At 39.5% G+C, this 24,454-nt stretch overlaps 2 protein-coding genes across 3 annotated transcripts in view; one reads left to right on the top strand and one right to left on the bottom strand.

Annotated features, from left to right (window-relative positions):
- LOC309665542 (uncharacterized protein) overlaps positions 1-24,454 on the top strand; it is a 406,582-nt gene that overhangs the window by 34,247 nt on the left and 347,881 nt on the right. The gene's annotated exons all lie outside the window — the stretch shown is intronic.
- STEAP4 (STEAP4 metalloreductase) overlaps positions 3,925-24,454 on the bottom strand; it is a 33,215-nt gene continuing 12,685 nt past the window's right edge. The window contains exons 2-5 of one of the 2 annotated variants that reach the window (XM_082473713.1): positions 11,099-11,553; positions 9,920-10,447; positions 8,498-8,662; positions 3,925-6,765 (exon numbers count right to left, since the gene is read on the bottom strand). In XM_082473713.1, coding sequence (XP_082329839.1) covers positions 6,502-6,765; positions 8,498-8,662; positions 9,920-10,447; positions 11,099-11,551 — 1,410 coding nt within the window. In that variant the 5' untranslated portion in view covers positions 11,552-11,553 and the 3' untranslated portion in view covers positions 3,925-6,501. The remainder of the gene's footprint in view (positions 6,766-8,497; positions 8,663-9,919; positions 10,448-11,098; positions 11,554-24,454) is intronic. The other variant, XM_082473714.1, reaches the window with a different exon arrangement.

The raw sequence follows: 24,454 nt of genomic DNA, 5'->3' as shown, positions 1-24,454 counted from the left end.
ACCCCTACGAGCTGAAAGCTGCTTGTGTGAACACCTGTGACACCTTGCCTGCAGGATTTTCCCCTGGCCATGGTGGCATGTACAGCGAGCATATGGGAAAACTCAAAAGAACCAGAAAGTTAGGGCCCTAGCAGCTTCTCTCATCCAGTAACAAACGGGAATTTGGTGTATAAAACCCGCATCTTCCTTTCCCCTTCATGGGCATAAAAGGTATATATGACGCTGTTTCCCAGAGTTTCCCAGTGGAGTGGGGCCACCATGGTAACTGGCTTGAAAACCCACACTTTATTCCTCCCTTGCTCTGTCTACTTCCCTACTCCATTCCCAGTATTTAGTGATTTCATTTCCAGAATAAACTACACATTTGCTTTAGAATCCTTGCCTCAGAGTTGGCTTCTGGCAGAACCCAAGTCAAGCCAGGTTGTGAGGCCCATCTTCGAGTGCTACTCAAGATGTGGGCTGCAGACGGTTTGTGACCTGTTTGTCACCTGTCTGATAAATTCAGAAATTGAGCTTAAAAGTTTAGAAACTTTTACAGCAATTTGATGTTGCTTTGATATTTAAGTGTGGTGATTTTATGTTTTACACACACACACACACACACACACACACACACACAAATGTCTATGACGAATTGGAAAAAACAAAACCAAAGACACTCCACAGTTGGAGAAGGCACAACTTTAAATGATGGCGCTAAGACCAGTGGATGGAAGAACAATTAGGACGATTTTGGTTAGATATGAGAGAATTTCCTAATTGCCCACAGTGCGTAAAAATGGAAAGATTTCCTGTTGGCGGCAGTCAACACTTGGGAAAAGTTACGCCCACTTGGTTGGCTGGGCTGGTGAGACTGTAAAGAATCCTTGAGTTTGAAGGCAGATCTTTCGTTTTAACAGATTTTACTACCCTGCCTTTATGAATCGTGAACAGTAACGCACCTCTTTCTATGAAAGAAAAGATTAGTAAACATGAAACCAATACATGGTTTGTATTCCTTAATACCTGCTGACTCTCTAAAAATCATAAGGGGTTAATTTTAGTTGATCCTGTTCTGATCATTTCTGATACATTGTGAGTTCCATTCCAACAGCCCTTCATATTTACAAAACTGAAAAACTGGCAACTTTAGGTAGCGGGACTGAATTTTTTTTTTATTTTAACACTAAGATTTCTCAACTAGTATTAAAATACTAAGTGAAAAGTGCTATGAGATTTCCTGGTGCGTCACTGGATCTCAAGAACAAATAAGCCCTCTCAGTACACAAAGCACTAAGGTGGAAGCAGAGAGAACGAAAACATTTGCCTTGCAGCTTCTGAAGAGCTGTACTCTCCTTGGCTGCCCCGCTGAGCCCTCAGGCCAGGGGTTTTGCCTACCTCTACCTGAACAGAGGTCTCTCTGCTGATTAGGAAAGCTTGCGGCCAGATTGGTATAGCAAGATTAAAGTGGCACTTAGAGCTGAGCTCAATGCTGAAACCGAGGGATCACATGTCACTGGAACCTTAAAGGGCATCCTAAGATCAACAGTAGGCAAATGTGGAGTGCTAAAGATGGGGCAATCAGGAATATTTAAAGCTTCCTTTAAAAAGTTTCAAAGAAACGTTGCCAGTGGTTCAGTCCACTCCGCCTAATCTATGGATCCAAAGGGACGTTTTGGAGGGCAGCGTGAGGGTCCTCCATTGTATTGTGGTGTTGAAAGGCAATGGCCCTGGACTCAGATGGCCTCAATTCAAATCCCATGTCTGCCTCTTACTAGGCCTCTTACTCAGATGGGCTCAGTTCAAATCCCATGTCTGCCTCTCAATGTTTTTAAGGCTCAGTTTCCTCTGAAAAGTGGGGATAATGAGAGTATTTTAGAGAATTGTTATGAGGAGTAAATAAGATAATGCATGTCAAGTGTTTATTGTTTGCTCATAATATTATACAATCAACATCATTAAAAGCCTTCCAAGATTCCCTCCTAGCAGGAAACAGATAGAACCTTATTTAAACGGAAGGAGTCAGCTGTGTTTGGATGGTCAAATTGGTTTGATGGTTTGGGGAGGGAGAGATATTGGGAGGGATGAAAGGAGGAAATCGGCTGGGCTAGGGCCTGGGTGCACGATCCTACTCGTCCACGCTCCCCTTTCCCCAGCCCTCACTGCTTTCCCCTGCCCTCACTGCTTTCCCCAGCCCTCACTGCTTTCCCCAGCCCTCACTGCTTTCCCCTGCCCTCACTGCTTTCCCCAGCCCTCACTGCTTTCCCCTGCCCTCACTGCTTTCCCCAGCCCTCACTGCTTTCCCCAGCCCTCACTGCTTTCCCCAGCCCTCACTGCCTTCCCCAGCCCTCACTGCTTTCCCCTGCCCTCACTGCCTTCCCCAGCCCTCACTGCTTTCCCCAGCCCTCACTGCCTTCCCCAGCCCTCACTGCTTTCCCCAGCCGTCACTGCTTTCCCCAGCCCTCACTGCTTTCCCCAGCCCTCACTGCTTTCCCCTGCCCTCACTGCTTTCCCCAGCCCTCACTGCTTTCCCCTGCCCTCACTGCTCTCCCCAGCCCTCACTGCCTTCCCCAGCCCTCACTGCTCTCCCCTGCCCTCACTGCCTTCCCCAGCCCTCACTGCTTTCCCCAGCCCTCACTGCTTTCCCCAGCCCTCACTGCCTTCCCCAGCCCTCACTGCTTTCCCCAGCCGTCACTGCTTTCCCCAGCCCTCACTGCTTTCCCCTGCCCTCACTGCTTTCCCCTGCCCTCACTGCTTTCCCCAGCCCTCACTGCTTTCCCCTGCCCTCACTGCTTTCCCCTGCACCCTTGATCCTCCTCCTTCGTCAGCTGGATCTTCTTGCTTCCTCTTATCTGAGAGGTCAGGGCTTTGCCTTGAGCTTCAGAAGGGTAATGAAGAGAAGAGGGACTTATTCTCTCCTCCTGAATTCTACTGAACGAATCTTTGGAAGACTAGAGGGTTTTTCTACATTGTAATCTTAACTCACTGTAGAAAAGTGAAGGAGGATCGTATAAGGAGATTTTTGGTATGTGTGTATTAAACGGGCGGTGGTGTGGATGATGGTGGTATTGATGGAGAATGGAAATTGAGAGCTCTGTGTGCAGCACCTTGACTGCCATTCCACCTTGATTTGGGGAGGAGGTCCAGAACCTTTTGAGCTCCTAGTGGTCAAATTCATTATATTTACACTCATCGTTATCATGGCTCTTCTGTGATCCCTGAACAATAAATGCACGAAGAGCTCTTGAACGCAATTTCTAACTGAAGTAGCTTTCGAATAGGGACTTCGTTCTCTCTGCTTCTAGCTTACTGCAGGTTGCTGGCCCTCTCTTTATTTATCTGTTTTTATTTTGTTTTCAAAAGAATGATAACACCCATCAGGGCTGCAGCTGTTCAGTTGTCCAGGACATTTCATGTCGGGTCCCACAGGTTGAAATCCAACTTGAAATCAGTCTACCCATTAAGGCATTTGCCCTGTCCGGGTGGCATCTATCTGGAGGGAGGAAGGAAAGCCTTTTTTTTCTTCCACAAAAGTCCAGTGTGGGATAGTCTACCCCTACCCCTGTTTGGCCAGTTGATGCTTTCCCTTCTCTGAGGGTAAAACTGAAACATGCAGGATGTTGAAATGCATCACCCCGCTGGGTGCAAGCACGTGTCACATGAAGCTGCAAATCCGCTAATGTGCTTTTCAACCCCTGTACTGCCTCTCCTTTTCCTTATCTCTGAAAGGAACTATTTTTAGTTCCAGATGCTGGAGCTACTGTGATTCAAAACCTTTCAATCACTTTCTTTGGAATGCTGATGAGTCAAAACCAGAATGATTACAAAACTAGAAAGATTTTACAGAAGCAGTCATCCCTTAACATGGGGAAAACATACAAAAAATAAAAGGTATATGATATCATAAAAATTTTTCTAGAATACAGGAAACATACCAGCAGTAAGGAGGTTTAGTCTCACTTTTTAATGTAGAAGAATAGTTTGGAACAGTTAAAAGGAATATAGTTCACCCAACACACCTACTTCTATCTGTTTCAAACTCATTCTTTCCACCTTAAGTAAACTGGGGGAGTCAGCTGTGTTAGGATGGGCACATTGGTTTGATGGTTTGGGAAGGGAGGGATATTGGGAGGAGCGAAAGGAGGGAATTGGCTTCTCTGGTCAGCTGGTGGGGCTTGGAGCCCTTGTGGATGAGGCTGAGGGTCATGCCCAGCAATGCACTGTGACGCCAAAACACCCGGGGCGCTCTGTAACGTCTGGCTTCCTGGATGGCTTTTGTGAAGTACCCAGGTAGAGCATTTTTACTAGGTTATAAAAGTAGAATCCTTTTTACTCTAGGGAAGCTTTTTTTTTTTTAACCTAAGAGTGGCATTTTCTATTTTTAGTAATGAACCATGTAGTCAGTAAAAACTTTACTCTTTTACCCAAAAAGGAGCATGGTTAATCCCAAAGGCTTTTTTTAGATCAGCCTGGATAGTACTTAATCTTTAATCAACCAATTCTCTAGCCAAAAAGCAGCGGCCAACCCTAGAATACTTGGCCGTTTTGCATAAAATAGAGGGATGAGTAGTGACAATTTCCCTGCCTTTCTCACTGATGCTCTCGGGTCAGCAGCACACACCGCAGCTCTGCTCAAAGTCGCAAGCTTTTTTGTATCCTTGCTTGGGTGGATCAAGAATAAAGTAATGGAGTATATATTCTGTGTATCTTCTCATTAACACAAATAGAAATAAAAAACAAAATCTGGTAGGGTATAATGAAACCAGCACCCTCATTCAGTGCCAATGGTATTGACTTTAGAAATAATTTGGCAATATGTATCCAATGCTATTAAAAGTTCTTTACTTTTTAATCCCAATTCTTTGCAAGTATTCTGAGGAAGTAATTTAAAATATGGAAAAATTGTACGTGCCAAGATATCCTCTGAAATGTTGTTTTAGTAAAAAATGGATATAACCTAAATGTTGAATTAGGGCAGTGGTTAAATGCGTATTTGATGTAATATTATGCAGCCATTGATTCAATACATATACCGTGTAAGTAAGCAGACAAAGCCACGATATATTAAGTGAAAAAGGAAGGGTACAAAATTGAATATACAGTATAGGTAGAACTATTTTCAAAACGTTTTATAGAAAAATATCCTGGATTGTGGGTGATGTTTTAATATATTTCAATCATTTTATATAAGGTCATATAGAATATATGATAATAAAAGTAAAAAGTAAAAGAAATGGCCTTTGTGGAGCAGGCTGAAAAAATGTCAAACCCGAAGCCTTTTGGTTATTTCAGTGTGGGAAGGTCACACATAAGGCTCCTCTCAGCTCCATGTGTGAGCCAGGAAGGCTAATCCTGCTGAAGGTCCTCTTGGAAATGGCCTCATCAGCACACAAAAGCAGAGAGAACCATCCTGCCTTCCAGCAAGGATCTGAGAAAGAACCAAGTCTCCTATTACAACTACTGCTCACACCTCTCTCCCCTAAGACACTGTAATTCTCTCTCATCTATGTATCGGTCCAACTTACACTTTCATTATTCATTTAATTTCACTGCTTAAATTGACAACAAACTATGACAGACTACAGAAGCTACTTTTTTATACTAGAAATGCATTTCATAGATGATTAATGTTGAACAAAATTTGGAATATATTATTTACAAAGCATACCACAAAACCTAAACAATACCAAACCTGAACAATACCAATACCTATAAAGTGCAACTTTACAAAATTTATTTAAATTTTGGTTTATTTGAACTTTTTGCACAAGGGCTTTTATCAGCTCTTCTTTGCTTATTGTACATTGAGAAAATCCAAGTGGGTATCCCTCATTTTTAACTCAATCTTTCCTATACCTATTCCTTTGTAGAGGAAGGATCTATATCTTATGATATAGATTTTTATATATCCAACCCTTGATTACTTCCAATCAATTGTGATATTTTTATTGTTTTATAAAATAATTCCCCACACTACACATCCATATTGGTAACAAAATCAAAGAGCACACGCAACTACAGAATTCACCATGGCAATATTTATGATAACCTGCACTGCCAAAAACCAAACCAAAAATCTCATTCCTTTTACTTCCTCAGCCCTCTTCTTCAGACATATCTAATAAAGCCTTGATCAGTGGCCACCATCTTACTGTTTTCTCTTTCACTCCTCTCTGCCCTTGTTCCAGAGAAGGAAAGTGCATGGACTTCCCCTCGATTTTGCAAGACATTAGGTCATGCATGCTGCCCGCAACAAAGAAGCTTCCTAGTGTGAAACCACACAGCTAATCGCGATCTCAGCACCACCCCCACCTCCAGCAAAAGGAGAGGCAGGGGCCAACACCGATTCAACACCGGCCTGACATCAAACGGTGTCCATTTCTCAAAGTCAGGCATGATTTCTTTCTCTGTTCACAAGCTTCAGCCCGTGGTGGGAGAAAAACGCTTTCTTCACTGCACCCATTATTATTCTCTAAACATACAACACCATAGTTAAGAAGTCCAGGTGAACTGAACTTTGCTTTAAATATCTGTTTTTCCATTCAATGCTGATTCTGAGAATTTCGGGTTCCTTTCCCAGCCCTCGCGGATCCGTGTAAGGGTCTTGTCTATACATGGCAGGATGAGGATGAACTTGATCACCAGCACCGTGCAAGGGATGATCAGTGCTATCACGTAGGCTGAAGGAAGATACCAGATGAGGCTTGAAGGACTGAGGAATCTCTTTCCGCCGTACACCAAGGTGTGGGCTGTGCACAAGATCAGGGTCAAATAACCCAGTTTGGACTATAAGCAAGAAACAAAAACATATACATTAACACTGTTTAAACTGTAAGCCAGTGAAGGGTATTTGTCAAAGCCGCAAGCTTTTGAAACCTGTAATATTTAGAACACTGCTAAGTACTGAAAAAACATTAACTCTCCTTCAGGATGATCAGTATATCATTTAAAAAAAGACTGTGCTGGGCTTCGCTGGTGGCACAGTGGTTAAGAATCTGCCTGCCAATGCAGGGGACATGGGTTCTAGCCCTAGTCGGGGAAGACCCCGCATGCCATGGAGCAACTAAGCCCGTGCGCCACAACTACTGAGCCCATGTGCCACAACTACTGAAGCCCGCGCGCCTAGAGCCCGTGCTCCGCAACAAGAGAAGCCACCACAATGAGAAGCCCACACACCGCAACGAAGAGTAGCCCCCGCTCACCGCAACTATAGAAAGCCTGCACACAGCAATGAAGACCAAAAAAAAGAAAAAAAACGCAGCCAAGTAAATAAATAAATAAATAAATAAATAAATAAATAAATAAATAAAAAGACTGTGCTTGCAAATGACATGGTGGTTTCATCTTAACCTAACTGGGAAAGATTAGGTTAGGAAAGATTCCCAGGAGTAAATTCTTTTGCGTTAGAATAAATAATGTACCTTCTTCTTCAATGGTAAAACTTTCCGGAATCACCTTTTCTGGAGGCCAGAGATGAGTAAGATACAGTATGTCCTCAAGAAGCACCACATTAGTATATGTTGCTGACTAAGAGCAGATGCTAGCTACATTCTGTCACAATAAAGAGCAATTAGCAAACTTTACTTTTGGTTGGTTGTTTGTTTTGGCCTAAATACAAAGCTCAATGTTTATTTCCGTCTTAATGTCTTGAATAAAGGTGTAAACATGAGAAAATGTTGACTGCATTTGGTCCCTGGGAGAAACTGCAAGACTTCTGAAATTCAAATTGTTCTATAAAGTTCAAATCTGATTTCAGTTAGTAACAGTCTATTCTGTTATACTGGTTCACAAGGAACATGCATCAGAATCACCCAGAGGGTGTGTGAAAACAAACTGCTGGGCCATACCTCCAGAGCTTCTGATTCATTCAGGTCTGGGTGGGGCCGGGGGATTTGTATCTAACATGACCCCAGGTGACGCTGCCGCTGCTGGTCCAGGTACCACACTTTGAAGACCACTGGTCTGTAAGATTAGTTACCAGCTGCTTTTAATGAGGTATCTGGTGGTCGATGTGTGGAAAAACCGATTTTCCCTCTTACAGACCACCGTTGAATCTGGTGTGATGACAGTCTAGCGTATCTTGCTTTGAAGGATTTAAAGATCATTTCATTATATGCCTTTTCATATCAATAAGTCCATATTCTAAAGTTGGTTTTCAGAAGAAGAAATTTTGTGTTTCGGTTTCTCTCCACCTTGCACCTAGTACATCTCCACACACAGAATTTAATAGTAGTTGGTGCTTTTCACGCTATACTCTTAGCTGTGGCTCTGGGAGTGGTCAAGAATCTTGGCAAGGGATGCCCTGCTAGGAAATTAAACCATTATGGAATCTGCCTTTTGTTACCAGAGTTTAGCATTTTCTAATTTGAACTTGTTTCAGTTGCTATTTTTATGAGATCGCTAGGGAAGTGATGGAGTAAAATGAAAATTTATGCAGGGTATGAGAAAAAAATGAGAATATTTGTAAAACCAGAATCATTTTGCACTGTAAAGTAGATTAAATCGTGAAGTCCTTTACCTGGACAAATCGGAACTCTCTCCAGTTGACCATGTTGCTAACTGATGGCAAGGAAGTGATTCCCAGGAGTACAAACAGGAAAAATCCGAGCATTCCCATAGCGACATATGAATCGCTGAGCCAGGCAGTAGAGGTACTAAATGGACTTTCTTTCTTGGCTATTGCCTAAGAAAAGTTATAAGCAATTTTTAAAACTTCCATTTTTTTACAAACTGCCCAAACTTTTAAGAGGATGAAAAAATACCTCTGCATGGTTTCTTTGCTCAAGGAAAATTGTATAACATTTCTTAACAATCACTGAAAATAATTACACTTAGAAAAATACACTTAGATATTATATTTTTTGATAGAAAAAGTGGTTCTATTGGGACTTTATTAATAATATAGTTGACTCCAGGAGTTGTATAGAGAGTTTTAATTGACCCTATAAATCCTAAAACAAAATAAACATTTACTTAAACCTTCTTTACCATATGGCTTCTTGTTCCCCAAGCAAAAATTGATGTTCTCAAATGATTACATCAGGGTTCTGTTTTCCTGCTTTATATGCTGATTATTCACACACACGACGTTTGAGTTCTTTCATGTTTTTTATGTTGTAATATAGCATCAAGTCTGTTGCATCACATCTTGAGAGAAATCTGGCCCCTGTAACATGACTCTTACCCAAGGACATCCCATGTATTTGTTAGGGAAATAATGTAGAGAAATCCACAGACCCAGCACTTTGAGACTGCAGTAAGATTGATCAAAATCAATTATTTCCAAACTAGAACTGATGTATAGAACTTCCTCTGGGACTGCTTTAAGACTCCCTGAGCTGATTCTCTCTGAATATTTTGACTATGCAGAATATAGTATTTGACATTTGCTCAGAATTGTTTAGTTTTCTAGTTATTGAGGACAGCATCCCACAAGTCAAACATTAATGGAGTTATAAGCACCCTTTTGTAAATTTGTTTACATTCCTATGACACGTTTGGACAGCCCCCTCACTTATAAGATGGTTGGTTTTGACTTCCAAAAGGAAGTAGCATGCATAAAAATAGAAACTTGAAAACACCTTGGCTTCCAATTATTGAAGTAACTCAAGTAGGTTCATTAGGTTTTCCTGAGCCTCCAAATCTGTTAGTTTGTCAGTATCTCAGTGAGTCCTGGGAATACAGATATGGACCCAAGTGGACCTGGGAATCTACCTTTCATTCTCAATAGTTGTATGAGATTTCAACCAGATTCAGTAAAAAACAAAACAAAACAAAACAACAAACCCCCCAAAACAAACATGAGGTGTCTAATTACAGCTACTTTAAAAAATAAAGATGCTTAGAAGAGTGATTTTCTATAACTGTGAAGTGGAATATGATGTAGCAGGATTGCTCTTTGATTTAAAGAATAGGAGAATACAAATGAGTAGCGATTTACCTGGGCAATGGTTCTGTTGGTCCATGTCCATCGTACATAATAACGAATAGGGATCACAAGTGTGTAGAGGACATGAAGGAAGGCAAATCCCAGTGCTATCAAGCCAAGCTGCTTTCTGCAAAGCATCCAGTGGTCAAGCCAGTCTGGGAATCGGCGGTATTTTGTACCTCGGTACAGCTGCAGGATGGCCGCAATAACACCAGGGAGGTAAACCAAGGCCAGCAGTGTAAGTGCTGCTATTGGAAAGACACGATTTGGAATAGAAATAGCCAGGCGGAATGTCCTATCTTTTTTTTCATAAACATAAGGGTAGATTACTTCTCTTATTACACAGTAGAAAAAGAAGAATACACACAGAACAGCAGACAAATAGAAGGGGAACTTCCACATTGTAAATAGTTGCAGTGGGTAGTTTTCAATTTCATTGGCTGCCATGAGAGATCCTTTATCCAATGGAGTAAGTCCAAGACTACGAACAATATCCATCACTCTTTGCTTGGCTTTGCTGTCATTTCCGCAGACAAACACCTGGGTTAAAATAATTCGTTTTGTATTTATTCTTTCTTTAGTAATTATTTTGAAAGTCTGTATAAGCACTGTGCAAGACAATGCCATATGGTAGTTAACTGCTTTTCAAACAAGGCTGTAGAAAGGACATATTTAACAAGATGATGGTTTAGACTTGCACATGTGTGTTGGATAGTTAAGTACCAGGGTTTTAAGTTGAGCGTGGCTGTAAGCATATCACACTGATATGATAAGACTTGGTTCTCCACAATGCAAACAGTTTGGTCTCTCTTCTGTATTCATGGGTGCCGTATCACTTAGGGATTGCTTTTAATCTCAGTGAACAGATGGAACCCATTTCATACAAGGTAATGGGAGTGGAAGGGATACCCACCAACAATTTAGCAGTGTTATTTTCTAGTACTGACAAGAGGGCTCCAGAGACTGACACCATTGGGTTCCATCAAGCTAAAAGCTGAGGGTGTAGACAGTGCTAAATAAATCACTATAATTGGTTACCCTACTTGGTCAAGCCCAAGAAAGTTATTCATGGCACATAGTAGCAGAATGAAATGTTTTCTTTTGGAATTATGTTTTGGAATCTTTGAGGTAAGCACATATTAAAACATTCAATTTTTAAAGATGGAGTGTAAATTTATCATTTAATCTTACCTGCCGACTTGCATCCAGTGCCCTTGACTGGAGAGCCCAGGCTGAGATGGTGTTAAATGCTTTTACCACGTGGGCTCCCGGCACCAACTGAGCAAGGTACTCTGCGTTCGATTCCGGATACTGCTTGATTTTGAGGTTGTTGCTGACGTCGACCAGTATTTTCCCATTGAGAACCTCAGTTAATTCTGTGAGAAAATCGTAATGTTCCCTGTGGATTGCTATGATTATAATGCCAGATTTCTGGGCCGCTTCTGAGTAGCTCAGGACCTCTGCACCGTTGGGCAGCAGACTGGACATCCGGGGGTTTCGACTTCCAAAAACAATAGAATAACCACATTGGAGCATTTCAAGTCCCAGTGATTGTCCAAAATCTCCAGTTCCAAAAATACATACAGTCTCTTGCTTCTCTGAAGAATTCATAGCGAGAGGAAGTACATCTGTAGTTTTCTCCATAACTGAAAGATAATAATGCAAACACCCAACAAAATATGAATGTTCTGGGAAAAATTAATGAGAATTATATCCAGGAAGCAGTGATTGACTGATGTTGTTTGAATCTTTTACTGAGTTATCTCAAGCATATTCCCTACAAAATTTGGAAGGAGTAAAAACTGTCTCATATATTCTCATATGTCTTTATTTTTTTGAATTTTATTTTAATTTTTTTTATATAGCAGGTTCTTATTAGTTATCTATTTTATACAAATTAGTGTATATATGTCTCGTATGGCTTATTTAACAAAATCTTCTTTTGGATAAAGAAATGCAGTAAAAACCCAAGACGCTTACTGGTTGCTGTCTTAAACTATGGACATGTATCACAATGATACTGCATTTATTGAACACTTAACAGTTCCTAAATTTCTCAAGAGCAAAATCTGACAAAGAATGCAGTAATAAGGAAATTACAGACCAATTCATTTATGTTTAGTGATACAAAAATCCCAAATTAACCAACAGAATCTGGCAGCCTGTTAAGAGACAGTGCACATTGATCAAATGGGATTATTCTAGGAATGTAAAGATTAGTTCTGTAAATTCAATATTAGAAAATCTTAATAGAACTCACCATATTAGAAGATTAAGGAGAAAAATGTGGCCATATTTATGTGTGCTAAAAGATCAAGAACCTATATGTCTCCAGAAATTTATACAACATTGTAAATTAACTATACTTCAATTTAAAAAAACCTAAAAAAAAAATTGACATTTATTCTTGATTCTTATTTAAAAAGGAACAAATAGATATTTCCTTAACATACAAAGTATCTATTTAAATAGCCAAAGTATCTATCTAAATAGCCAGTTGGAAGAAAAAGTTTAACCTATACCTCACACTCCTCCCCAAGGTAAATTTAAAATATATTAAAGATTTAAATATAGTTTTTAAAAAAATGGAACTATAATAGAACTAGAAGAGGCCATGGAGAATTCTTTTATAACCTTAGAGGGGAAAGGCCCTTTTCCTATATCACAAATCCTTGAAACCATTAAAGAATAAAGGGACAAAAGTGATTACATAAAAATAAATAACACCTGCAAAGCACAAAATCATGATAAGTGAAGTCACAAGATAATCAAACTGGAAAAATATTTTTAACTCATACAAACCAATAAAAAATTTGCCCATTAGACAATAGGGCAAAAGAAAATGAGATGCTAGTTCATCCTAGGGAAATATGACTTTTCAATATAGTAAAAGATTTCTTAATCTTACCCAAAGTAAAAGAAATGCAGGGTAAAACTAAACTGAGACACTGTTATAAACCATGTGATTGTGTTGCTTTTTAAGCTTTTGAAATTTAAAGATCTTGAAGTTTTCATGATCTAATAAAATAATCTAGGATACTCTCTCCACTTTCAAAGAATATTATTTCTTCTTTCGGTACTGGATTTTTCTCAAAAACTTTTCTCTTCCCAATATTTAGCATTTAGTTTAAACTTTTAATCTTTTTTTTTGGGTGTGTGTGTGTGTGTGTGTGTGTGTAGTCTCTTGTGTTCAGTGATGCATCCTCAGTGCTAAAAAAGAGCACTGCCTGTGATGGACCAGGCACTTCTTGATAAATATTTGTGGGATCATATTAGAAGGGTGGAATGTCGGCGCTGGAAGCAGCGGTTTCCTCTGTGTGCCAGGCACAGCGTGAGGTGCGTGACGAGGAGGAAGCTGAGTGAGTACAGACTGAGCGCTGGGAGTTAGGGAGGAGTAAGGTGAAGCAGAGAAGTGGGGGAAGGCGTTGTAAGGACATTACTTCTTCCACCCAAATGGGTTTAAAGTAAAACTTCGTGAATTTGATGAGGAATTTCAAACCAGACCTAATCACTCTTCCATTCCAGCATGGTGAATTTCATGCAGATTGTAGAGCATATTGAAGATTGCACCTTTTCAATAGGATTTCAGAAATTTGCCCTTTCCATTTTAGCCCATGGAAAACACCTGTTTTTTGTTTGTTTGTTTTTCTTGAAGTATAGTTAATTTCCAATGTTGTGTTAGTTTGGGGGTAAGCAAAGTGATTCAATTATACATATATATATGTATATATATATTCTTTTTCAGATTCTTTTCCATTATAGGTTATTACAAGATATTGAATATGGGTCCCTGTGCTATACAGTTGGTCCTTATTGTTTACCTTTTTTAATATATAGTGGTGTGTATATGTTAATTCCAAACTCCTAATTTGTCTCCCCCGCCCCCGCTATCCCCTCCCCTTTGGTAACCATAAGTTTGTTTTCTATGTCTGTGAGTCTATTTCTGTTTTGTAGATAAGTTTATTTGTATCATTTTTTGTTAGATTCCACATATAAGTGATATCATATGATGTGTGTCCTTCTCTGTCTGACTTACTTCCCTTAGTATGATATTTTCTTTGTCCATCCATGTTGCTGCGAATGGCATTATTTCATTCTCTTTTATGATTGAGTAATGTTCCATTGTATAGATATATATACCACATCTTCTTTATCCATTGATCTGTCGATGGACATTTAGGTTGTTTCCATATCTCGGCTGTTGTAAACAGTGCTTCTATGAACATTGGGGTGCACGTATCTTTTCAAATTAGAGAAAAGGAATTCTTACCTGAGCTTATCCGAAGGTGTGTATCTATATCAAAAGCAGACCATTCAGACATTTGTAAGTAGTTAGAAGTCATGGAGAAAAGGGACAAGAAATACGAGACTTCTCTGTACTTCCACAGAAACTCTTTGAATAATTTAATTAAGCACAACAAGTGAATCATTTTATAAACTAGCTAGTGACTGATATCCTGAACTTTATCAGAGCAGGAAATGACCTTATATGGGAAAGCACCTGGATATGATCAGGGCCTATCATATGGAAACACAGCTGTCCCTTTGAAAAACTCTTAGCAGCATCTACAAATGCAAACTAGTGTAGCAAATTCTATTATATTGCTAATCAGTTAACAACTAATTGTTATAACTGAAACCCTAAACTGCTGAATGATGCCTTAATTTTTCTACTTCGTAGAACTGGTTTGTGAGTGTATCGAAAGAATACCAGTGTGCCTGGCTATTCCCTCACTTTTTCTCCATTCTTTATCCTAATACATTATTTTTCTATCTCCTATATTGGGATGAACATTTGCAAGCAAAATATAGATTTGGCAAAGTTGCCTGTGTCCTGCAATGAAATGGATGATGTCTTTACTGACATATTATCATTTGGATTACCTTAATCATTGCAGAGAGAGAGTCCAGACTTTATTTTGACCACGTGGCCCCTACATTCATCTATTCTAACCTGTCATAGACTTTTTTTGAAAAAAATGAAGATATTAACTACACTACACTAGTATTTTTTGTTCCACTTACTGGCCATGTGACCTTGGGTAAGTTAAACTCTTTGTGTCTCAGTTTCATCAACTTTAAAATGAGAGATCTGTAGTACCTACTCAAGAGACATTGTGAGGATCAGATGAATTAATGTATCTTAGAACAATTCCTGAGACTTAGTAAGTACTCAATAAGCTGGCTATTATTAGGAGAGTATTTAATATGCTATAATTAATCAGTCTATTAATGATCTAATTAATGTAGTCTTTATATAAATTCTATAAATTAAGGGTTAATTATGCTTCTATAACTGTGATTATTGGAATATATAAAATTTACCTGAAATAGTATTCAGTCATTCTTGAGAAGCTTCTGCTTCCCCCACTTATTTCTCATAAATAAAACCTTATATAAAGCGGCTCCAGAGCCTATGAATTTATCAAAACACAGATGTAAAAACAGCTCAAGTGTGAATTTCTCTCATTTGTAATTCTTTCACATTTTATTTTAATATTTCCCCCTTAAAATGCAGCTTGGCAATCCAATATAACACACTTGGGCTGTTATCCCAAGCATTAAAATTTATTTTCCGTCTTAAATCTTCAGAGACAAACTGAAGATACAAAATCAGTAAGGAGATATTAAAATATCACCGGTGGAGTTAATAGAAAGAAATACAGTGATTCCATTGGGCAGTTAGTTACTCCATATCAGGTTATAGAAGTTCTAAGGTTGATAATTGTGTCACACACATCTTGAGTTCCCCTTCAAACCCACCTGGTTCTATTTCCAGTCCTTGGGCAATAACTGAGCTCGGCTCGGTTCCCACTGCCTAAGAGAGGCTCACTTTGGGGCTCTAGATCTTTTATCTCTTGATCCTTGCCCTGGGCTTCTCTGATACCTGTGCCTGTTTGGCACTCAGACATGTACAGCCCATGGTCCCCATCATAGACAACGGGGCACAGGACTCCATGGATAAATGCTTCCCCTTTCATCTTCTGCAACACAGTTCTGACACATTTCATAAGGCTCCTATGAAAGTCCCAGAGGAATAGAGTACCACTCCTCTGTAACAGTGGCCAATTTAATGGGCTCTTGTCCTGTCTTTCCCATGTTCCCTGGTTTAAGCCCCTTGCCCCTCACTCCTGCTCCCTGGAATCACTTCCATAATAAACTATCTGCACACAAGCCTTTGTCACAGGCTCTGCTTGCAAATCAACCCAGGATAATACACTATTTTGATTATTATTATCTTTTTATGGTAGAAGAAAAACGATCAGACCTCAGGTTACAACTGGGATGATGAAATAACATGTAAAAAATAAAAAAGTTAGCTAGTTCTTTGGAAGAATTTGATTCAGCACTCTTGGAAAAAATATCCTAATAATAGATGTTCATGAAAACGAGATGTATGCACACTCTAAACCACAAGGGAAATCTCATTGAGGGTGTATTTTACAGTAAGTACTAGGTAAAGAAGGAAGTTACAATCATTTCAGACTATTTGTAACTCAAAATAACTCCCATGTATAAACATGGATTTATGGAGGTAGTAAGGTTTCTTGTTCAAAGACTTGTAAAAAAACTTTCCTAGTCCTCTTTTATTCATAGATGTAGGATGGAAGGAATAAAGAAAATAAGAAAGGTGGTAAACAGGAAGCGGAGTTATTAAGGGAAAGTTGGGGTAAGATGTTTATGGCATAGTGGTCTCCTCTCCTTCCTTCAGCGCTTTCCAAACCTCAGTTATGTAACAGGAAGCAAAACAAGACTATCCCCTGGTTTGGAAAATCTCCAGGTTTTGCCTCCTGTGGAAGCATCTCCCAGAGAGGGAGGCCAAGACAGGTAAAGCGACCCCGCAAGAGTGTTTGTATAGATTAGAGATTGGCAACCAATGATGCAGATGCAAAGGTGGCAGAGACAACTGTGAGGGCCATGGTAGCAGCCACGAAGAAGCATAAGCGCGCGCGCGTGTGTGTGTGTATGTGCGCGCGCGCATGTGCGTGTGTGATGAAGTGGTACTGGTGTGGGTCATGTAGAGTCTCGCCCATCAGGTCCCGCTGTCTGCAGATCCCACCCCGGGTTCTGGGAACCTAAGGCAGCATTCCGCTGGATGTTCCCAACTAGGTATCCCATGAGGATGTTAGGGCCAGTCTGGCTTGTGCTTTTACTTCTCTCATCTCCCAGAGGTCAGAGGTCAGAGAGGCCCAGACCAGTTCCAGCTTTAGAGGATTCTAGCATATGAAAAACATGGAAATGTCCTAATGGAATACAAACATTTCACATTTTAAACGCTTGTATTTAACAAGCAAAGAAACCTTTTTATTTAACGTAATTATAGATTCACAGTAAGTTTAAAGCTAGTACAAGAGGTCCTTGTGCATCCTTTATCATTTCCTCCAGCGTTTACATTTTATATAGCTAGAGTACAATATCAAAACTGGGAAACTGATATCAGGACATTGGGTGTGTATAATTCTCTGTCATTTTAATCCCTTGTGTGGGTTCAGGTACCCACTACTGCAATCAGGATGCAGAACTATTCCATCACTACCCCTTTATAGTCATACTTATCCCCCTCTCTGTCTCCAGCCCCAACCCCTGGAAGTCATTAATCTGTTCTCTACTCTGTAATTTTATCATTTTGAGAATGTTATATAATGAAATCACACAAAATGCAACCTTTTCATATTGGCTTTTTTTTCACTTAGCATAATGCCCTTGAGATCCATCCAAGTTGGCGCGTATGTAAATAGTTCGTGTAAATAGTTCGTTCCTTTTTAGTGTTGAGTCCATGGTATGGACTTCTTCATTTGCTAGTTTGCTATCTGAATGTCCTGTTTGGAAATGTTGCAACAGAGTTACAAAATTTGCATGTTTTAAGTGCTTATACTTAACAAGTCAATGCTATTAAATTCTCAGGTACCACCTCCTGAGATTCTGAATCGATTGTTCTGAGGTAGGGCCCAGACATCTGTATTTTTAAAAAAAACAGACCAAACAGATCAGTTCTAAAGAGCATCCAGAGCTGAGAACCACTGGAAATGGGAAAAGATAAGGGTATCTTTTTTTGGAAAGAGATGGTGAGGAGGGAAAAGGCAGAGGAAGAACAGGCTGTGGATGAGCTTGTAGGGGGATGCAGAAACATTTCATCTGCTTTACAATTTCTTCTTCTAAGTAACCATTGGCTGGGTCTGATAGCCTAGAATTCCTACTTTTATGAAAACTGGAGGCAAAAAAAGAGTGTGTAGGCCCCCTGTGGAAGAGGGTCAAGGGATGCCAGACACAAGACTTGGTAGGCTTTGCTCTACAACCCCCTTAAGGAAACTTTGATGAGCTGTCTTCCATGAGCCACAAGTCATAGTTTGATCACATCCAGCCGTGAATCTGCTACAGTCACTTCATAGCATCTCTCGTACGGTGCCAGACAACATCCCGTTTACATTCGGATGAAACCAGTATGAAAGACATTCCGCCCCTTTCTCCCTTTGAGAATTCAGCTTTGAATTCTGAAGCGATTGTTCACACAAGGTTTTGAACTCCTCCTACAGTACCTTCTCCGGACACCCCCCCTGCCCTCTGTCAGGGTTGTAGCACACAAGTCCAGTGATTTGGCCTGGCACCTCCAGGAAGTCAGAACACAAAAGACACTTTTAAACTCTATACGACATGACAGGATTTTTCATTTTAATTTGATGCTTGTAAACAGGGATTTTTAAAATTCCTTCCTTCTGTTTTATTGTCCCTTCTGAATTTCAACCTGAAAGCCCTAGATGACTTGACAACACATTTGTAATGAGCTGAAGCCCATCAATCAAATGTTTCTTTTAATCACCAGGCATAGGGGCAGGAGGGAGTTCTGCAAGTAGGCCAGCCTTCCTCTGATTCAGAGCATTTGTTTTAATATATCCCAGGGACAACTGGAAAGCAAAAAATAGTAAAAAAAAAAAAAAAAATTTTTTTAAAAACCTTACAATAATACATGAACCCATCCAGTTTATTCACTGAGCTATTTCTGTATTTAGTGAGATCAAGGCTCTTTAGGGAAAGCAAGCATGCTCACATTTAAGCACATATTCTTTTACTAACAGGTATATATTACTGTAGCAAAATCAGAAGCTCTTGGTTTAAAAGGACCACTGATTGTAGTTTACAAAAAATGTAATGAGCCCGTAATTAATGGAGTTTTCTAATTTTTTTGACAGTTCCATCTTCAGTCTATATATGTTATTTGAAAATATAATAGTACATTTCTTATTTTAGCCTTGTAGTTGGAAGTAGCTCTGTCAGTAATAGCTATAGACTGCCATAAATCTATCATTTAAAACTCTTAATCTAAATAAAGAAACCACTGCAGGTTAGTTGCTGAAAAATTGATTAATTATTTAAATTGTTTTGGGAGAAAATGCTATGTATCTCATAGCACTCTAATTTACTGATGCTTAGTTTTTATGCTAGCCAATAGAATGACCCAAAAGGAAACTAATCTTAACTTGTACAGTCTGATTAAATCACAAGAGCATAACTAAATATAACCTTTACATTAATATTCTATGGGGATATATATCCACATGAATTGCTAATAAGTAAAACTAGCCATGACATGCTGCAGCTAAAATGATTCTGTCAGTAACATTTCATTGCCACCCAATGAATACCATGAGTGCAAGGTAATGCAGAGCTATATTATCTGTTTTAATTGTACTTTAGGAGAAAATTTATTTATTTTAAATATTGGTTCTTTGGTGAAATTCTGGTCCAACTAAAAATCTTTTTAATATGTGTTTTCACATATACATCTCAGCTGCATCTGTCAAGATAAATGAAGATTGTTTTATGATTCCCTGGCTAAGAATTTTATCATGTAGGTTTATTATCCCCTGTCTAGGCTAGTTAGTTCATTTGATTAACGCTGGGGCTCATGACAGCAAGGTCAGGGATTCAGTCATGGCTGAGTTAATTTACCTTGACCTCTGTTTGCATTCTAAATCCTGAACAGCTTATAAATCTGTCGTTCATCAAAGATTCAGCGTGAGAATCAGGACCTGGATTGCCACCATCAGGAAAACAACTCTATCTCACTGACTGGGGTGGCATTTGACTCGTACACAATACCTGAGCATTTGCTTTTTTTTTTTTTTAAGTAGTTTTTTATTTTTTTAATTTTTAAAAAATTTATTTTATTTATTTATTTATTTCTGGCCGCGTTGGGTCTTTGTTGCTGCCCGCAGGCTTTCTCTAGCTGCGGTGAGTGGAGGCTACTCTTCCTTGCGGTGCGTGGGCTTCTCATTAGGGTGGCTTCGCTTTGTTGCGGAGCACGGGCTCTAGGTGTGCGGGCTCAGTAGTTGTGGCTCGCAGGCTCTAGAGCGCAGGCTCAGTAGTTGTGGCGCACGGGCTTAGTTGCTCTGTGGCATGTGGGATCTTCCCAGACCAGGGCTCAAACCCATGTCCCCTGCATTGGCAGGCGGATTCTTAACCACTGTGCCACCAGGGAAGTCCTGAGCATTTGCTTATTGGGTAATTTGGTGATCACAAAAACCCACTTAATATTTAGTATCCATTAGTGGGTTTTGCTTTTCTTGGACTGCTGTAGTCAGAGATATTTAGGAAGTGATTTGATCATTTCAGAATTAACTTTGTTTAAATAAATTTCCTGTGAATAGTTATGTATCCTCACCTTGAGGCCACTGGGAATTATCTCAGTATTGATAACTGCCAACTCAGTTTGGAGATAGAGCAGTTTTGCTGTGGATCTGATCCCATTCCCTGGCCCCCAACCCTGCTGATGGGGAAACTCCAATCTGCGTCAAAGCATCTCCTTAGCATTTTTAGAAATCTCCTAGGGGTGGTTTACATGTCCTGTATAGAGTCTCCTTTATCTTCTTTTGGGTACTGTTTTCTTCTATTTCTAATTTGGCTCTGGAGGCAAGGACTCCCAATGGCCAGAGTACATCTAATGTTCGCCAAGACCCCATGAGCTTGAGCTGCGACCATGATCTGGCCTTTCAGCTGCTTCATTTCTTACCCCAGGAGAGAAAGTACCCTTGAAACGCCTTTCCCCTTCCTGTGTTATACTCTGATATACAAGCCTGAGAGCAGTGCTGGTTGATAAATATATTTTAGTGAAAGCAGCTCCTTCTTTTTAAGTCCTAGGTATTTAATTTCAGCTCTTTTTAGTTGTGTGTTATGACCAGAGCTGGCTTGCCAGCTGAAAGTTTGAAATCAGCCATGGTGGGAGTTTTCACACCATGGAAATCAGCAAATGCTGTAATTCAGGACATTTTTTTTGCCTTAGAGAGCCATTTACCAGCATACCACTGACTCTTTCTCTGTCTCTCGTCCCCTTCTCCCCAAGACTCTGCCTGTGACCATGGAAATGGAGAAATAATTGGACTGACAGGATGATATACTTTCCCAATCCTGACTTTGTACTTTAAGCCTTAAAATCTCTTTCCTTAGAGGCCTTCCTTCTAGGAAGGCTCCTAGGTTCTTAATGATAACAGAATCCATGTGGCTTCCCTCCCCCAACAAATGTTCCAGACCCTCTCCACTGCACACATGGAGTTAACACGAATTTGGCTGTAAGTCTGACACCGCTAGACTCTTGGTTCCCTCAGGGACCTCTTTGTGTACCATCAAACCCAAACACATATCTTCTAATTTTCCAGACATGCATTAAAAAAAAAAAAGCACAGTTTAGGATCTCAGTCGAAGATAACCATTATTAACTGCAGTGAACCATTTACCAACTTGCTAATTGCTTTCTCCTCAGCCCCCTTCCGTATCTCATACCACCTAAGTCAGGGCAATTGAATAGGATGAAGAAATCATTTTAGTACTTGGGTACTGGAGAAGAAATAACTAGAAGCACGATCATTTCTATAATAAGAATGATTTGCTGTAACTTAGTTCTTTTGAACTGTTCAATAGGCTTCATTTCTTATGCCATGCCTTCAGGTATTAAAGAAGGGCTCAAGTGTTTTACTTAAGTTAAGCTAATTAAAACCTTTAAAAATTCAACATTCCAACTTTCACGACCTCAGTGAAATGCCTTAATCTCATTATGTCACTCTTTAAAATGAATTAAACTCCAAAGTATTATAGTTACAAATTTATTATGAACCTTACCCAGGATAGCAACATAATGGGGTTACTAAAATGAGAAGAAATACCAAGGTTGCTGCAATTTCTTTATCCTTTTAAAAATAGTTATAATAATTTCCACTACTTACTTTATATGTACTGTACAGCATACAGCAATCTCATGCTTCTTCCCAAAGGGCAGGACACTTTGACCCTATTAACTAGTACAGCTCAGGGGGCATTCATGCTCATAACCTCCTACACCCATAATGATAAGCATCTTTCAAAAATAAAAATTAGTGTTATCAACAATGTCTTGGTAGGACTGCATGTTTTTGACAGATTTATTGAACAGCCTCTCTGAGCCAGGCACTGTGCTACACAAGAGGGATAAAGTGATAAACTTTAGACTGACCTTGTCCTCCAGGGGCTCCCAAGTTGGGGAAGATGTAGACCCATAATCAAACTGCTGCAATACAATGTGTGAAGATGTTGCATATACAGAGGAGGGGAGCTATTCTGCCTGGGAAGTAGGACAAGAAAGTTTACCAAAGTCTGTGCATAATTGCTTCAGCCACTGTTTAATTTGGGCTCAAAACTGTTTCCACACCCTGTAAAATGAGAAGTATAGATGAAAGATGTATAATCAATGTGGACCATTAGCCACGCCCTCCTATTCCCATGCTTTCTCAGGGCTTGTGCCATCACCAGTGAAACCCTGGTTGGAACACTTGGCCCTGTGCTTGATGCCATTTTTTTTCCTTCAATATTTGGAGCTAAGGTAAAAGAGGTGTGTTCTAATAACCCCTCTCTAAGAGGAGTGCTATATAGTTATATTAAGTTACCTCTTAGCTTTCTTTTTTTTTTAGAATTATAGTTCCTGACTTTTCAAAATTTTCCTTTGCACACATTTACCTTCCTTATAAGATGAAAAGTGAACTTAACTTCATCCTGACATGAAGACTGATCATGTAATCTACATTTCAAAGAAACATACTTTCCTCAAAATAACTTTTCAGAAGTATGCAACCATCAAAGTTCAGTATGATAAAGCTTTTTTACACATGGCAGACTACACTCTTCTAGAACAATGTGGAGAAGCATTCAGATTAGGATGTCATGTCCTGCCTAGGTAATTAGGGTGGAAATGCTTCTTTGAGTAGAACATTGCATATTTTTTGCAGTGATGTATTTCTGAAAGATGATCTTCATACAGTGCAAGCATTCTTTGTTCCTTTTTCCGTAATGATTTTGGAAGAACAAATTGCTTACGTATGTTGGCCAAGTATGTTTTCTTACCATACATTGTTTTCAGCACTAATTATCCTTTAGTTATTTACTTAGCTTTATTCCTTCCAGATCTGATTTCTTCTCAAGAAAAGAACAAGTGTTAATTCAAATCATTTTGGAAATGACCTAAAAGTCATTCAAAATTCATGGTAGGTTGAATACATCATGTGGAACTGTTCATGGTTAACTGTCTTCGTAGTTAACTAGTGACCCATTCTCTTTGGATGTGCAGAGCACAGAAGGACGTACAAAGCACAGAGTCAAACAGGTGACTTCAGAGGCCTTGTAAACTTTATTTCTATTACTTCTGGCCTAACTACAACTTCAAAAAAAATCCCACACAGAAAACTTCACTATCCACAGCCTGTCCTAGATTCTTAGAGTAGGAATTATAGGTAGATGTAGTTGCAGACACTGAACAATTGACTTCCTCTTCAGAGGACGACCCAGAAGAAACGTACAAGTTGCCCTGGCAAGTCTTCAAGTTTGAAAGGTGATTATATCTTTTTTTTTTTTTTTTTTGCTAGCAGATTATTAACTTTGTGAAGATTTTAAAAGGAAATAATTTTTAAATAGCAGTTGACAAAAGATGCAAATGACTTATAAAGATAACTGGATGGTGAGGATCTTGAAACACTGGATGTGTTTCTAAGGGTGACTTCAGAATCAACTACTCAGGAAACTTTAAAAAGAGAATCTACACCCTTTTAATAATGTCATGAGTAGTGGTAGAGGGATGTGAGGTGGTCCTTCAGGAGATGAGGAAATGTAGAGTGACTGTTCAGGATTTCTTCCATTTTGGAGTTCTATGACAAATGAATCTATTTTTCTTAAAACTGTTCAGAACAAGGCTCAAGGCTTAAGGTCTTCAGTGTACTAACAGGCTTATAAAAACGTATTTGGTTACTTCTAACAACAGTTAGCAAGCTTAAGCAAGGTAGGAATCTGAAAATCATTCTCAAGTTAGGGGTCAGGCCTCGAACATGCTGGTTTCTGAACCTTAAGTTGCTGTGTGAACTTCAGAAGCACCATAAATGTTGCCAAATGGACAGAGTGCTATGACCCAATTTCACCATACACATGTTCCATTTTCCTATACAACCTTGAAGCCTGATAAATAGGGAGTGCTTCATCCTGCTTTCTGGGTTGGCAGTGTTTGCCATGCAGGTAGAATACAGGCAGGTAGAATTT

The sequence above is a fragment of the Balaenoptera physalus genome (genome assembly GCF_965194825.1).
Source record: "Balaenoptera physalus genome assembly, chromosome: 8".
NCBI classification, from domain to species: Eukaryota; Metazoa; Chordata; class Mammalia; order Artiodactyla; family Balaenopteridae; genus Balaenoptera; species Balaenoptera physalus.
This window is presented reverse-complemented; position numbering and strand designations above follow the sequence as displayed.